Source organism: Ochotona curzoniae, unplaced genomic scaffold (genome assembly GCF_017591425.1).
Source record: "Ochotona curzoniae isolate NIBS_2020 unplaced genomic scaffold, NIBS_Ocur_1.0 contig_520, whole genome shotgun sequence".
Taxonomy (NCBI): Eukaryota; Metazoa; Chordata; class Mammalia; order Lagomorpha; family Ochotonidae; genus Ochotona; species Ochotona curzoniae.
The window spans coordinates 521,065-535,534 of record NW_024466457.1 but is presented as its reverse complement, the minus strand read 5'-3'; the positions used below and the strand labels follow the sequence as shown (position 1 = coordinate 535,534).

The 14,470-nt window shown below is 52.3% G+C and overlaps 1 protein-coding gene across 1 annotated transcript; it reads right to left on the bottom strand.

Annotated features, from left to right (window-relative positions):
• On the bottom strand, positions 1-9,721 carry ASB16 (ankyrin repeat and SOCS box containing 16). Its single transcript, XM_040989248.1, has 5 exons — positions 9,375-9,721; positions 4,699-4,966; positions 1,036-1,528; positions 580-693; positions 1-186 (listed from the first exon to the last, which is right to left on the bottom strand). Exons 1-5 carry the CDS (start codon positions 9,673-9,675, stop codon positions 1-3), a joined length of 1,362 nt encoding a protein of 453 aa, XP_040845182.1. The 5' UTR covers positions 9,676-9,721.
• Positions 9,722-14,470: the final 4,749 nt, after the last annotated feature.

Genomic DNA, 14,470 nt, shown 5'->3' with positions numbered 1-14,470 from the left:
TCACTGGATGCGTCCCTCCACACGCAGCAGCAGGTAGTCCCGGAGGAGTGGAGGCAGCGGCAGCAGGGAGGCACCCTGCCGGCAGCGGCTCCCAAGCTGAGTACGCACAGCTAGGCGTGCCAGGTGCTGCAGCCGCCTGGGCTGGTTCACCATGCTCAGGGCTGAGCTGTAGAAGGCTTCGTGCTCCTGCGCAAAAGTGAAGGAAGGTCAGGGGCCCCACCCCCTTGATGCTGCCCTGGCCCAGGGCGATCCTGAGTGTGGCGCACCTGGAAGAACTCACACTGCAGGGCAAGGGGCTCAGCCACATCTGCACCCAGTGTCACCCCATTGGTGCTGGTACAGCGCCCCCTGTCACCCAAGCCAGGGCTACCCTGTACATGTGTGCACTGCCACAGGTACTGGAGGCAACAAGCATGTGGCCTGCCATGGGGGTGGGGGTCTGGACCCTAAGTGTCTCACTCTGTGCATCCTCTTCCTCTGGGGCCGTCCTGCTCCACCCTTCATGCAGTGGGTCCTGAAGATACAGCCCTGCCCACCTCCCCCTCGGCAAGGGCTCTGCCCCAGGAGTGGACATCATACCTGCCACAGCTCTGGGAGCACAGCCTCCATCCAGGAGTCACAGGACGGGACACAAGGATAAGCATTAAGAAGGACTTCCAGGGCCCGAGGGAAGTTGGCACAGTGTTTCAGCATCTGGGAATGAAGTAGGGTCACAGGGGCACCATGCCTGTCCCGGGCAAGGCAGGTCCAAGTGCAGGCTACCCCAAATCCCAGGCACATCCACATTTGGCGGTTAAGGTTTCTGTTTCCTTTCTTTTTCTGTGCCTCAGTTGACCCCCACTCAACCTCTCGGCTGCATTTGGCTTCTCTCTTCTGTTGGACACCCTCCACCATAACTTCCCATCCCAAGCCTGGGACAGCCCTCCAGGCTCTTAAGGTGGAAGTTTCTGTCTCTAGGACTCCTGTCTCCCCAGAGGCAGTCCTAGGCTTCCCCATCCAGCCAGAGCTTCCCTGCCCAGGCCCTCCCCCATGTACCTGCGGGTGCACAGCCTGGGCCCCATAGTCCAGTAGTGCCGCAAAGAGGATCTCGGGTTCCCAGTTGGGCGCATCCTGGACCGCCTGCAGCGCGCAGTCCATGGGCGTGTGGCCTGCCCCGTTGGGGGCTCCAGCACAGGCCCCGTGGCGCAGTAGCAGCTCGGCCAGGACCCCGCAGCCATTGGCACACGCGTTGTGCAGCGGGGTATGGCGCTTGCGCCCGGCTGCCCGGGGATCCGCGCCGGCCTCCAGGAGGCGACGGGCGGCAGCCTCGTGCTGCCTGCTGCTGCCCGGGCCCTCGGCGCTGGCACACGCAGCATTCAGTGCAGTCTCGCCCTGGCTGGTGCGCAGGCCCACGTTGGCGCCGTGTTCCAGGTAAAGAGCCACGTGCTGCTCTAGGCCTCGTGCTGCTGCCACGTGCAGGGGAGTCACCTCGCTCTCCTGCGCTGCCAGGTTCACCGTGGCTCCTGCTTCCAGCAACAATTTGGCGCACCTGGGGGGGGGGGGGGGAACAAGACGCAGAGCCCCAGGGCAGAACTTGAGGGCCTAGAACTTGTCCTTGGGAATCCCTTAGCCTACCGAAGCCTCCCAGCCCTGAGCCTGGAGTCCAGGTCAGAGCTCAGAAGCCCCAGGAGAGCAGAGCAAGAAGACCCCTGAAAGCCACATGCAGCATCTTCGCTTTTCAAATGAAAATCTTGCATCCAATGAAGTCTTGTGCAGCCAAGGACATCTATGGGACTGCCAGAAGTGACACTCACTGCCTCACACATCCCCTGACTTCCTGCTGACTGAGGACCATGTGGCCTGACTCTGAGTCCCTGGTAAATGGGCCCTGCACATTTTTTAAAGATTTATTTTTATTGGAAAGTCAGATATACAGAGAGGAGGAGAGACACATTTTTCTAAAAGATTTATTTATATTTATTGGAAAGGCAGATATGACAAGAATATCTTCCATCCGATGATTCACTCCCCAAGTGAGCGCAACGACTGATGCTAAGCCGATCTGAAGCCAGGATCCAGGAACTTCTTCCATGCAGGTGCAGGGTCCCAAGGTTTTGGGTCGTTCTCGACTGCTTTCCCAGGCCACAAGCAGGGAGCTGGATGGGAAGTGGAGCTGCTGGGATTAGAACCGGCGCCCATATGGGATCCCGGGGCGTTCAAGGTGAGGACTTTAGCTGCTAGGCTACGCTGCCAGGCCCTAGGATCCAGGAACTTCTTCCGGGTATCCCACACGGATGCAGGGTCCCAAAGCTTTGGGCCGTCCTCGACTGCTTTCCCAGGCCCCAAGCAGGGAGCTGGATGGGAAGTGGGGCTGCCAGGATTAGAACCGGTGTCAATATGGGATCCCGAGGCTTATAAGGCAAGGACTTTAACCACTATGCCATTGCACCAGGCCCGAGAGACACATTTTCATAGCACATTTTTTTTAATCTACTCTAGAGCCCAGAGTGATAGCCTAGTATCTAAGTCCTTGCATTGCATGCACCAGCATCCAGTATAGGCACCAGTTTGTGTCCTGGCTACTCCACTTCCTTCCCAGCTTCATGCTTGTGACCTGGGAAAGCAGTCAGGGATGGCCCAAGGCCTTGGGCTCCTGGTTTTGGAGTGGCTTAGCTTCGACCATTGTGGCCACTTGGGCCGTGAACCCACAGACAGAAGATCTTTCTCTGTCTCTACTTTTCTCTGTATATATGACTTTCCAATAAAAATAAATAAATAAATCTTAAAAAAAAATAAAGAAAACCTACTCCAGTATACACTCATGCAGCATAGAAAATAAGAGAGTAACATTTAACAACAAAACCAGGTGCACATGGAGGATATGGCAGTTCATCGGAACCTGCAGAGGACATCTGATACCACAACAAAGGACGGAGGACAGACCAAACTGATCATCTACCCCAGCCATATGTTAGCAGTGAAAATCTGGTCAAATGGAGACTCTAAAGTGGACTATGCCAGCCAGCAGATTCTAGAGAGATTTCGTGCTTGGCATGGTGAGATTGGCAGTGATTCAGAGCTGTTGAACTATCAAAACCACTTGAGCAGTGCCCTCAGCAGTGCCCCACATCGGAGACCCTGGGATGGTTGGGAGGCTGGGCGGGGCTTCTCCCTTTACTCACCCATAACCCCAGATAAAGAAAAGAAAATGTGGAAACAATGGTCTTATCCACTTTCCTGTAGCCCTTGACCCTCTGTGCCCTAATTAACTATGTACAGATTATAAAAATAAAATAAAATTTAAAAAGAAAGAAGAAAATGAGAGAATGACTACATATCAGCCCAACAGAAAAACAGTGACAAACTAACATTTCCCTCTTCTCCTCCCGGACTTAAAAAGACATTCTTCTTAGACCAAGTGACACTCATTCAAAGTTAAGGCACTAGGAGACCTCCCTGCTCCACTCTCCCCTGGAGCGAGCAAACAGCAAACATCCGGGAAAGTACGTGTTTTACAGTCTCCTGGTACCTAAAAAAAATATTATAGAGCGGAGCGCTGTTCCAGCCAGTACGCATCATTACCTACTGCAGGCTAAGCCAGACACAGCCAAGTAAATTAATAATGATGACCACACTAAGAGTAATTTATAATTAACAATCCACTGGAAACAGTGGGAGCCACTGGGAACCAGGGAGTGGTGAAGGCCGGCACCTGCCCCGAGTGGCTGGAGTTGGGGTTCATCAGTCTGGGAGGCACCTTGCTCAGTGGGCAAGCACTGTGAAGCAGCCAGTCTTCTACAAACTGCTGTATTCGTTTGTTAGTTACTTCTAATCATGGACTGCTTTCATGCTTCAGTAATACCCAACAGCCTGCTCCACAGGGTTATGGGTCATGGTATTATCACCTGACCAGAAGGGATGAGGTTGTTGAGAAGTGCACTCCATGCTCACCAGAATCCAAGCGTGGGCTGGCACGTGTGGGTCTGTTCCTGATCCTGCCCTTGGCTCAGCAGGAATCCCGTATGAATGCCAGTTCTAATCCTGGCAGTTCAGTTTCTCATCCAGCCGCCTGCTTGTGGCCTAGGAAAGCAGTCATGGATGGCCCAAAGCCTCGGGACCCTGCATCCACGTAGGGAACCCAGAAGAAGCTCCTGGCTTTGGATGAGCTCAGCTCCAGCCATTGTGGGCATTTGTGGAGTGAACCAATGGATGGAAGATCTTTTTCTCTGTCTCTCTTTTTCTCCATAAATCTCTTTCAAATAAAAATAAATAAATCTTTTTTTTAAAAGATGGAATGCGATTAAGGAGATACATCTAGTTATAAAAGGAAATTATTACAAAAAAGAAAGAGAAAGTGGGAGGAAGGGCTGGGAGGGGCTCTTCACTCTGTTGGAATTCTTGATGCCTTCCACAAAACAGGTTACCTGCTGAGCTATGGAGGGTTCACTGGGACTCATGGGCAGTTGTGAAAACAGGGCTATCTGAGATGACCTTGGAAAAGTCACTAGGTCATTCTGAGCCCCGTTTTTCACATCTGCAGAAAGAGACCTTTGTGAGCTGCCCACACACACATACATATACCGCACTCATACACACACCTACACACATGTGCAGATACACACATTTGCATGCAATGCACATGCGTATATATGCATGCACGCATATGAATACACACACAGAGATATGCTCCCCAAACCACCCCAACCCCCAGGCACCTACTGCAAGGACTCAGGAACTGTGCACAGGTGCAAGGGGCTTGTGCCCTCCTCAGACAGGATGTTGGCCTTGGCCCCAAAGTTCAGCAGGAGTCTCACGCAGTCCAGCTGTGCTTGGGCACAGGCCTCGTGCAAGGCCGCCCGGCCCCCAATACGGGCATCCAGTTCTGCTCCCTGCAGGATCAGGTGGCGGGCACAGTCGGTGTAGCCTCGGGCTGCAGCAATGGTGAGAGGGGCTGTCTGCTTGGTCTTGGGGGTTAGCACCCAGAATCCTGAGGAGAGCAAGTGGTATTAGTGGTGGGGGGGAGACTGGCAGACAGGGTGGGACATGAGGATGCTGGCCTGTAACTAACACTGGCCTCTCCAGTATGTCCGGCTGTGATCGTGACAAGGGGCTACCTTAAGCCTGACAAAACAGAATTCTGTGACATAGGATGAAGTAACAGTGCTTTCAAACCACAAGGGCCACCTGCAGATGGTACAGCCTGCTCAGGGTCTTTAAGCTGCTAAGGGGCTCATGGCCATTTTTGCTCAGCCCAGGCTCTGGGTGGAGGGTGCTTATGCCCACGTGAGCCTGGAGCTGAGTCCGGGCTACTCCTAGGCACTGAGAGCTAGATGGAGGTACAGGACAGGGGAAGGAACACAATTAGCCTGGTGTGGAGAACAGTGGAGGAGATGGTTGAATTCTGTGATTAGTGACAGATTCTAGTGGTGGAATAGCTCAAGAACTTGATTACAGGACAGAGATCTGGGTCTGGCATGATAGACCAATGGCTAAATTTTTACCTTGCAAGGTCCCGGATTCCATGTGTGCGCTGGTGCGTGACCTGGCTGCTTGTGGCCCAGGAAAGCAGTCATGGATGGCCCAAAGCCTCGGGACTCTGCATCCACATAGGGAACCCAGAAGAAGCTCCTGGCTCCTGGCTTTGGATCATCTCAGCTCTGGCTGTTGCAGCCATTTGTGGAGTGAACCAATGGATGGAAGATCTTTCTCTCTGTCTTCTGTAAAACTCATCTGGCTTTCCAATAAAAATAAATGATTTTTAAAAGATTTATTTGTTTATATTGGGAAGTCAGATGTACTGACAGAGACAGAAAGATCTTAAATCCGCTGGTTCACTCCCCAAACGGCCGCAACAGCCGGAGCTAAGCCAATCTGAAGCCAGGAGACGCTTTCTGGTTTCCCACATGGGTGCAGGGTTCCAAGGATTTGGGCCATCCTCGACTGCTTTCCCAAGCCACAACCAGGGAGCTGGAACGGAAGTGGAACAGCTGGGATATGAACTGGTGTTCATAAGGGATCCTGGAACACATAAGGTGAGGACTTTAGCCACTAGGCTACCGTGCTGGGCCCAGAAATATAATCTTTATTTAAAAAAAAAAAAAAAAAAAGGACAAGCAGATGAACAGTCCTGCCAGGATTTTACCAGGAACTCTTTCCGGAAGGTAAAGAGTTTCATCAGCTTCTAGGAGCTTCCACACTGATGTCAAAGAGCTAACGGTACTATTCTTACAGGGTACTATTCGTACTATTCTTACTGAATCTAGCCGTGTCTTCTGAATGCTTGTGTATTGATTTCTGTTCTGTTTTCTGCTTGGTCCTTCCTGCACGTTGCTGAAGGACGCCTGCTCAGCTCTGGGCAGGGCTACTTCTCCAGAACCCTTGTGATCTATTCCCCATATCTGTTCTTGTTAAGACCAATAAATGTTAGCAATTTTTTTTTTTTTAAAAAGGTATGACTTAAAAAAAAAAACCTTCAGATTGCTCACATGGTAGCAAATAAATCCCTGATTTTTCTCAATCTTGAACGGAACATCTTGTTTTCTATGAGGGTTAATGTCGAGACTGAGTTCCATCTTGGAGATGATGGACGTGTGGCGAGATGAGAGCAGGATGCCTGAGGTGGAGGCCCGGCCGTTTTCTACTGAAGTGAGCAGGACTGGAGCCAGTAGTGATGGGGACTTGGTTGTGTCTGGGAGTGCTCTATCGGACTTTATTTCTTAGGTTTATGTATTTATTTGAAAGAATATAGTGTACTGGGCCCGGCACAGTAGCCTAGCAGCTAAAGTCCTCTTCTTGAACGTGCTGGGATCCCATATGGATGCTGGTTGTAATCCCGGTGGTCCTATTTCCCATCCAGCTCCCTGCTTGTGGCCTGGGAAAGCAGTCAAGGACGATCCAAAGCTTTGGGACCCTGCACCAGCATGGGAGACCTATAAGAAGTTCCAGAATCCTGGTTTCGGTTTGGTGCAGCTCTGGCCGTTGCAGCCACTTGGGGAGTGAATCATTGGATGGAAGATCTTTCTGTCTTTCCTCCTGTCTGTATATTTGACTTTACAATAAAAATAAATGAATGATTTTTTAAATTTTTAAAGCTTTCTTTGTTTTTAAGATTTTTTTATTATTTATTTTTATTGGAAAGGAAAATATACAGAGAGGAGGAGCGACAGAGCAAGATCTTCCGTCCGATGATTCACTCCCCAAGCTGTCGCAATGGATGGAGCTGAGCTAATCTGAAGCCAGGAGCCAGGAGCTTCTTCCAGGTCTCCCAAATGGATGCAGAGTCCCAAGGCTTTGGGCTGTCCTCTACTGCTTTCCCAGGCCACAAGCAGGGAGCTGGATGGGAAGCGGGGTCGCTGGGATTAGAACCAGCATCCATATGGGATCCTGGCACATTCATGGTGACGACTTTAGCCACTAGGCTACTGTACTGGGTACAAATAAATCTTGAAAAAATATATATATATATAAAAGTACAGCGTGCCAGAGGGAGAGAGAGAGAGGAAGAGGGGAGAGATCGTTCACCCACTGCTTCATTCCCCACTTGGCTACAATGGGCTGGCTAGACCAGGCCAGGCCAAAGCCAGGAGCCAAGGGTTCCATCGAGGTCTCTTACATGGGGGGCAGGAACCCAACGACTTGGACTAGCCTCTATTGCCTCCCAGGGGTACTAGCAGGAAGCTGGATTGGAAGCACGGAGTGGCCAGGACTCTATCTGGGCACTCCAACATGGGAAGTGGGAATTTGAAAGGTGCTGAAGCAGCTTTGTCACAACACCTGCCTTCCTGTCAGTCTGTAGGCTGTGGGGACCCCAGGGGAAGCATCTGGTGTCCAGGCATGAACCCTCTAGTCAGAGCTTGCCCTAAGGAAGTCATCGGTGCAGAATCACAAGTGCATGAAGATGTTCATCATACTGCTACTTAAAATAATCCTTTTAAAGATTCATTCATTTATTTATTTTAGAAAGGCACATCAACTTTACAGAGAGAAGAAAAGACAGAAAAAAGATCTTCCCTCCTCTGGTTCACTCCCCATGTGCCCACAATGGCCAGAGCTGAGCCGATCTGAAACCTGGAGCCAGGAGCTTCTTCTGGGTCTCCCATGCAGGCACAGGGTCCCCAGGCTTTGGGCCATCCTCCACTGCTTTCCAGGCCACACTCAAGGAAGGAGCACTGGGATACAAATTGGCACCCATATAGGATCGTGGCAGATGCAAGATTAAGATTTTAGCCTTCAATTCATCATGTTGGGCTCCTTAAAACAGTATTTTTTAAAATGATTTATTTTTATTATTTGTTTATTGGAAAGGCGGATATACAGAGAGGAGAGACAGAGAGGAAGATCTTCCGTCCAATGATTCACTCCCCAAGTGAGCGCAACGGCCGATGCTATGCCAATCCGAAGCCAGGAGCCTCTTCTGGGTCTCCCACACAGGTGCAGGGTCCCAAAACCTTAGGCCGTCCTCAACTGCCTTCCCGGGCCACAGACAGGCAGCTGGAAGGGAAGCGGGGCTGCCGGGATAGAACCGGCGGCCATATGGGATCCCGGGGCGTGCAAGGCGAGGACCTTAACCACTTGCGCCACCGCGCTGGGCCCAAAATAGTATTTTTTACAAAAGGAGAGCAGGTGCTATGCCACATAGAGTTGAACAACTGCTGCTACTGGAGCATCTCATTTGTAAGAGCAAGTTCCTGTCTTGGCTGCTCTGCTTCCAAGGCAGCTCCTTGCTAACACACCTGGCAAAGCAGTCAAAGATGGCCTGCCAGGCACAAGGGAGATCTGGGCTCCTGGCCTCAGCCTGGACCAGCTATTGCAGCCAAATGGGAAGTAAGCAGGTAGATGATTCTCTCTTGCTCTCTCCCTGCAGTTCTTGTAAATAACTCTTTACAATAAAATAATACAAGTAAACAGTTAAGACAAAATCCATTCCATCTGGGGATTAGTTATATAAGTCTTAGTGAGCATCACACAGAATTTACATGCCTATTTAAAATACATTTGTAGGACATATTGACATGGATAGGTGATACATGAAAAAAATCAGTTTATGAAACTGCATGGGGAATAGATTTTCATTCCTATGTGTGGAGATATTATATAGATAGAGAAAAAATGCACTAAGAAGTAACTATTACTATGCAATATATACACCACTTTTTTAGACAGATGTTTAAAGAATATAACTCAGTTATAAAGGCAGCTAAACCATTAACTGCCTCATCAAATTAGGAGGGTGCCAGCATGGGTCAGTACCCAGGGTAGCTCAGGTCTAGTCTTGGGTCTGCAGGGAAGGGCTGAGGACCACCTCCCTCCCCCTTCCCTCCCCTCCCTCTCTCCTAACTCCCTGCCCCTCCCCCCATCACTTTTGCCCTCTTTCTGCCCCCACTGCAGCTCTGTACCCTGTTCGGCGGACCAGGCCAGTTGGTTGCTCACAGTCTCCACGATCATATTGGCAGTTTCCTCATCATGGAACAGGGCTTGCACCTGCTGCAGGTCGCCAGAGAACAGGGCATTATGGACAGCCGGGTCTCGGCAGGAGCGACGAGGCCTAGTGAGTCGGGCCCGGGGACTCAAGGGGCACCTGCGGCTGCGGCACTGCTGGGCAGCAGCACGCCGCCGGTCCTCCCACTCCAGCCACTCTCGTTGCAGGCGGAGGGAGCGCAGAGTGGAGGAGGTGAAGGGGAAGGTCTCCCCCGCCATGGTGGTGAGAGTGGAGGGCAGGGGTCCGGGAGTAGCACTCAGGCAGGGCCAGCGGCCCTGTGCTGGTCACCCCTGCTCTGAGGAGCCACCCTGCCCCCCACCCCTCTGAGAGCCAGAGAAGGAGCAGCTGAGGCTATAAATAGGTACCTCGCAGCCCTGGTAAACACAGTTTGCCCAGAGTTATGATCCAGGTACAGGGAAAGGGCTGACCCAGCCCCTGGCCCTGCTGCTGTCCTGTGGTTGGTAAGCAGGCCCTCTGCTGGGCTTGAGTCCCTGCCCTCCTGCTACTCTGGAGGGAGCAGGATCCAGGGTGAGGGTCCTGATCACGGGGATGGGCAATTTAGGGAGGGAGACCAGGCCCCTCCAGCCACTGTGATGTTGGCCAAGGGTAGTTGCCCACGTTGGCCCGTGTGGAGGGAAGAGGCTTGAGCTCACCTGGGAAGCAAAGGCAGTCAAGGCAGGGTGCCAGGCAGCAGGCATCACCGTGGGCAGCAGCAGCAGCTGTAGGCATATGTATGCCCAGGGCCCTGCAGGGTCTAAGTTGCTTTCCTAGCCCCTTCTCCGGGTGACCGTATTTCCTTCCTACTCATCCAAGAAAGCAATAGGGTTAGGTCCACAATATGGCCAGATCAATTCTCACAGTTGAACACCCTGAGTGGGCTTCTCTTCTACAGCTGAGGAGAGGGGTCGGCACTGCAACTCAACAGGCTAATCTACCTGCAGCACTGGTTTGTGTCCCAGCAGTTCTGCTTCTCATCCAACTGCCTGTTAATGATCTGGGAAAGCAGTGGAGGATGGCTAAGTCCTTGGGCTCTTGCACCAATGTGGGAGGTTTGGAAGAGGCTCCGGGTTCCTGGCCTCAAATCAGCTCAGCTTTGGCTGATGCGGCCACCAGCTATTGGATCTTTGTCTTCTCTCTGTAACAATCTGCCTTTCAAATAAAAGTAAATAAATCTTTAAAAAATGAAATTGGACATTTGAGGCATGGTAGGTCTTAATAAGGAAGGGCTGCTGGTTCCCAGTCACAGTTTGTGAGGGACCCACCCAGTTTCCCCCAGAACCCACTGGGCTGAGCCTGTGCAGATAGGCTCCAGTATGGACACGGCAGGACAAGGATAGCTGGGCCAGGCTGCTCACTCTCCAGGCAGGGCAGCATGGTCTCTGAGAAACCGTCTTCAGAGTGTGTGTGTAACCCAGTTCCTCAGGGGGCTCACAGGCTTGTCTGTGCAGGGTGAAGAGGCTGACATAGAAACTCAAGGAATATCTGACTGAAGAGGTGCACAAGCCACAAATCCAATCACCTCTGGGAGGAAGCGGCTCTGCTTCCAGGAGCCTCTAGGGGGAGGAATGAGGCCACTAAACCACAGGGAGGGTGTGACTGCCAACCAGGAGGTGGGGAGGGGGACTGTGTGTGTGTGTGTGCTGCCAGCAGTTGCCGAAGCTCTCCTAATCTCAGTCTGCCCAGTGATCCTGCAGCTGTGGGTCTGGCCCGTCTAACATAGCAAGGTGGCAAGGCGTGCTCCTCTCCCTACCCTGGCAGCCTGAGACTTGGGGCTCATTTGGTTGGCTTCCTGGTCTTTGCACACAAACAAGTGCTGGCTTCTATTTCATGTCCTCAGATATCCTAAATTCATGCCTTTCAGTGTTTTCGCCTCAGCAGCTCAGCCTCCTGCCTCCGGCCACACACCACCCCCCTTCTTCTCTGCCCCTAGTGATCTGAATAGGTCATTTTCTTGCTTAAAAGCTGTTGCTGCCAGGGCCTGCCCCTGCTGGTGCACCTGGGAGCCACCCACCTGGGAGACTAGCATGGAGTTCCTGGCTCCTGGCTTCAGCCTGGCCCGGCCCCAGCCATTGTAGACATTTAGGAAGTGAGCCAGCAGATGGAACATCTTTCTGTGACTGTCTCCCTCTCTTGTGTAATTCTGCCATTCAAAATAAATACATTTTTTATTTATTCAAAATCCCAAACCAGCAAACTTCGGCTGATTTGCTTTCTCCAACTGCAGTCGCTTATCAGCCACGTCACACCACACTCCCATCGCAGCTCCTTACCCTTCCCAGTCGTTCCCTGCAGACCTGCCTTTAGTGTGGAATTCCTGCTGACTCACTCCTCCAAGTCCACCTCAAAGGTCACCTGCTCCCAGGAGATGTCTCCACAGCAACCCTAGGTTCCCCACTCCTGGAGTAGCTGCAGCCACTCCCCATGACTGAAGGGCTTCAGGCGCACACTGGAGAGCCCCGTTCTGTGCAGGTGATGCCTACCAGCCAGGCTGGGACAGTCAGAGGCATGGGCAGGTGGCTAAAGAGACTTGGCTCCTGCAGGCTGACCTCCTGTGTGTGGTACACAGCCTGCATGGGTGAGTGGCAGTACCCAGGACCTCTTCTGGTGCTGTGCTTACTCTGTTGCTCACCCACTCCCTACCTGGCCTTAGCTTGTTGGTGTCACGCCAGCTGGGGGACCCCAGAGGAGGGATGAGGTCATGCATGGCGACAGCTCGGAGATCCTCACAGAAAGATGCCTCTATAAACACAGCTGTGATTAACCCTGTTGGAAGCCGGGTGGTGTTTTCATTGCCCGCCAACGGCCCTGACTGAGCACCCACGGTTGAGTTCCCAGGGCTGCAAGTCCAGCAAGGGTGGGCAGGGGCCCCCCCTCCTTCCCCAAGACACACAATAACCGTGGCCCAGCTGCTCTCAGCTGTCCTTCTGTCATAGGTCTGAGGGTGCTGACCACAGCTGTCCCCTGTTCCCAAGGTCAGCTTCAGTTCAGCCTGCCATGGGCCTCCTGGGAGCCCACAAAGGTCATTGGAGGGAGAGGTGCCAGGTGACCAGATGCCCAGGCTGCTTTCTGGGAATCTGAAGCCTGTAGAGCTCACTGAGAAATTGGGACCTGGAGTATACGGGAGGGACTGCAGCTCAGGAATGCCTATAAGGGGGCACATTGGGCTGGGGCCCAAGGTAGCTAAGGTGCAGCCAGAGCACGGTGTAGGGATGGGCTCTGGCTGCTGAGGTGGGGGTTGGGAGGGCAGAGCATGTGGTGGGCTCTGGTATGATGTCTAAATGGAAGGGAAGGGGCAAGGGACTGGTGAATGAACCTGCCACTGCAGTCAGCGTTCTCAAAGCAACTGCTCCCTTCAGCCCAAGGCAGTGCAAGGGACCAGCTTCTCTATGGGAAAGATGAAAGCAACCCTCCAGCAGTGCCAGGCTTCTGCCCAGGTTAAGTCCCCTCCACTCCAATGCCTAGTGAAGGCTGAGCCCAAAGCATGGGCAGGTGGCAGCCAAACTGGCCTGTAACCCACCTCTTGCCACCCAGGAACTAAGCATTTTCCTTCCTGCTCTTCATTTCAGAAAGGAACATGAGGGCTCAGTGTGGTAGCCTAGCGGCTAAGTCTTTGCCTTGAATGCACCAGGACCCCATATGGTTGCCTGTTGTAATCCCAGCACCCATGCTTCCCATCCAGCTTCCTGCTTGTGGCCCGGGAAAGTAGCAGAGTACGGCCCAAAGCCTTGGGACCCTGCACCCATGTAGGAGACGCAGAAGAGCTCTTGGCTTTGGATCAGGTCAGCTCTGGCTGTTGTGGCCACTTGCGGAGTGAATCATCAGATGGATGATCCTCCTCTCTGTCTCTCCTCTTCTCTCTATATATGAAGAATTCCAGTGGATACTACCCATAATAGGATGAGCCTCTGCTCCTCAGGTGTGTACTCAAAGCATGACTGCCTTCTGAAAAGAACAGGACAGGAGAAGGAAATACAACCACTTGCAGGGGAGCTGCCTTTCCTCAGCCAAATGTCCAAGGCCATCATGGACCCTTGATCAGGTAGGGGTGACCAAAATGGCAGGTGCGCAACCTCTGGACATCTCCTAAAACCTTGATCTCAGCTTCCATGAGGAAAAGTCTGATGGAGGGGTATCTATGCTATGTCTGGTGGGATCAGCCAGAACTGTCAAGGTCGAACCCAGCAGCGTGGCCTAGTAGCTAAAGTCCTCGCCTTGCATGCCCGGGATCCCATATGGGCACCGGTTCTAATCCCGGCAGCCCCACTTCCCATCCAGCTCCCTGCTTGTGGCCTGGGAAAGCAGTTGAGGACGGCCCAAGGTCTTGGGACCCTGCGCCTGCGTGGGAGACCTGGAAGAAATTCCTGGATCCTTGCTTCAGATTGGCATAGCATCAGCCATTGTGCTCACGTGGCGAGTGAATCATCAGACGGAAGATTCTTTCTGTCTCTCCTCCTCTCTGAATATCTGACTTTCCAATAAAAATAAAATAAATCTAAAAAGAAACCTATCAAGGTCATCAAACTGGCTGGTGTACCGATACAACCAGTTACGTCATGCCTGCAACACCAGCATCCCACACTGCAGTACCAGTTCAAGTCCCGGTTGCTCTATTCCACTCCAGCTCCCTGCCTAACATGCCTGGGAAGGAAGCAGAGGATGGAGCAGATGTTTGGGCCTCTGTCATTCACATGGAAGATGTGGGTGAAGTTTCAAGGTGCTGGCTCCAGCGAATGTGGCCATGTGGGGAGCGGAGTAGCAGATGTGAAGGTCTGTCTGTCTATATCTCTCCCCTTCTCTCTACCTTCCAAATCAATCAATCTTGGGAAAAACAAAAAACAAAAAACACGCACACAGAAGGAAAGTGTGGAAAACTGCCAGAGCCAAGAGGAGCTCAGAAGAGCAAAGAAAAAGGCACGAAGGCTGAACATGATGTGAGATTCCAGATGGCAGTGATGTGTTTCTGAAACAGAGGGTAGGAGAGCAATACAGAGCAAATGCGAATGAAGTGTGGTG

Excerpts from the sequence above, each read along its gene's own strand:
- ASB16 (XM_040989248.1), bottom strand. The coding sequence starts at position 9,675 with ATGGCGGGGGAGACCTTCCCCTTCACCTCCTCCACTCTGCGCTCCCTC. Across the intron at positions 4,967-9,374 it reads GGCCTGGTCCGCCGAACAGG|GATTCTGGGTGCTAACCCCC; the intron begins GTACAGAGCTGC and ends TGCTCTCCTCAG. Across the intron at positions 187-579 it reads TGCTCCCAGAGCTGTGGCAG|GAGCACGAAGCCTTCTACAG; the intron begins GTATGATGTCCA and ends ACTTTTGCGCAG.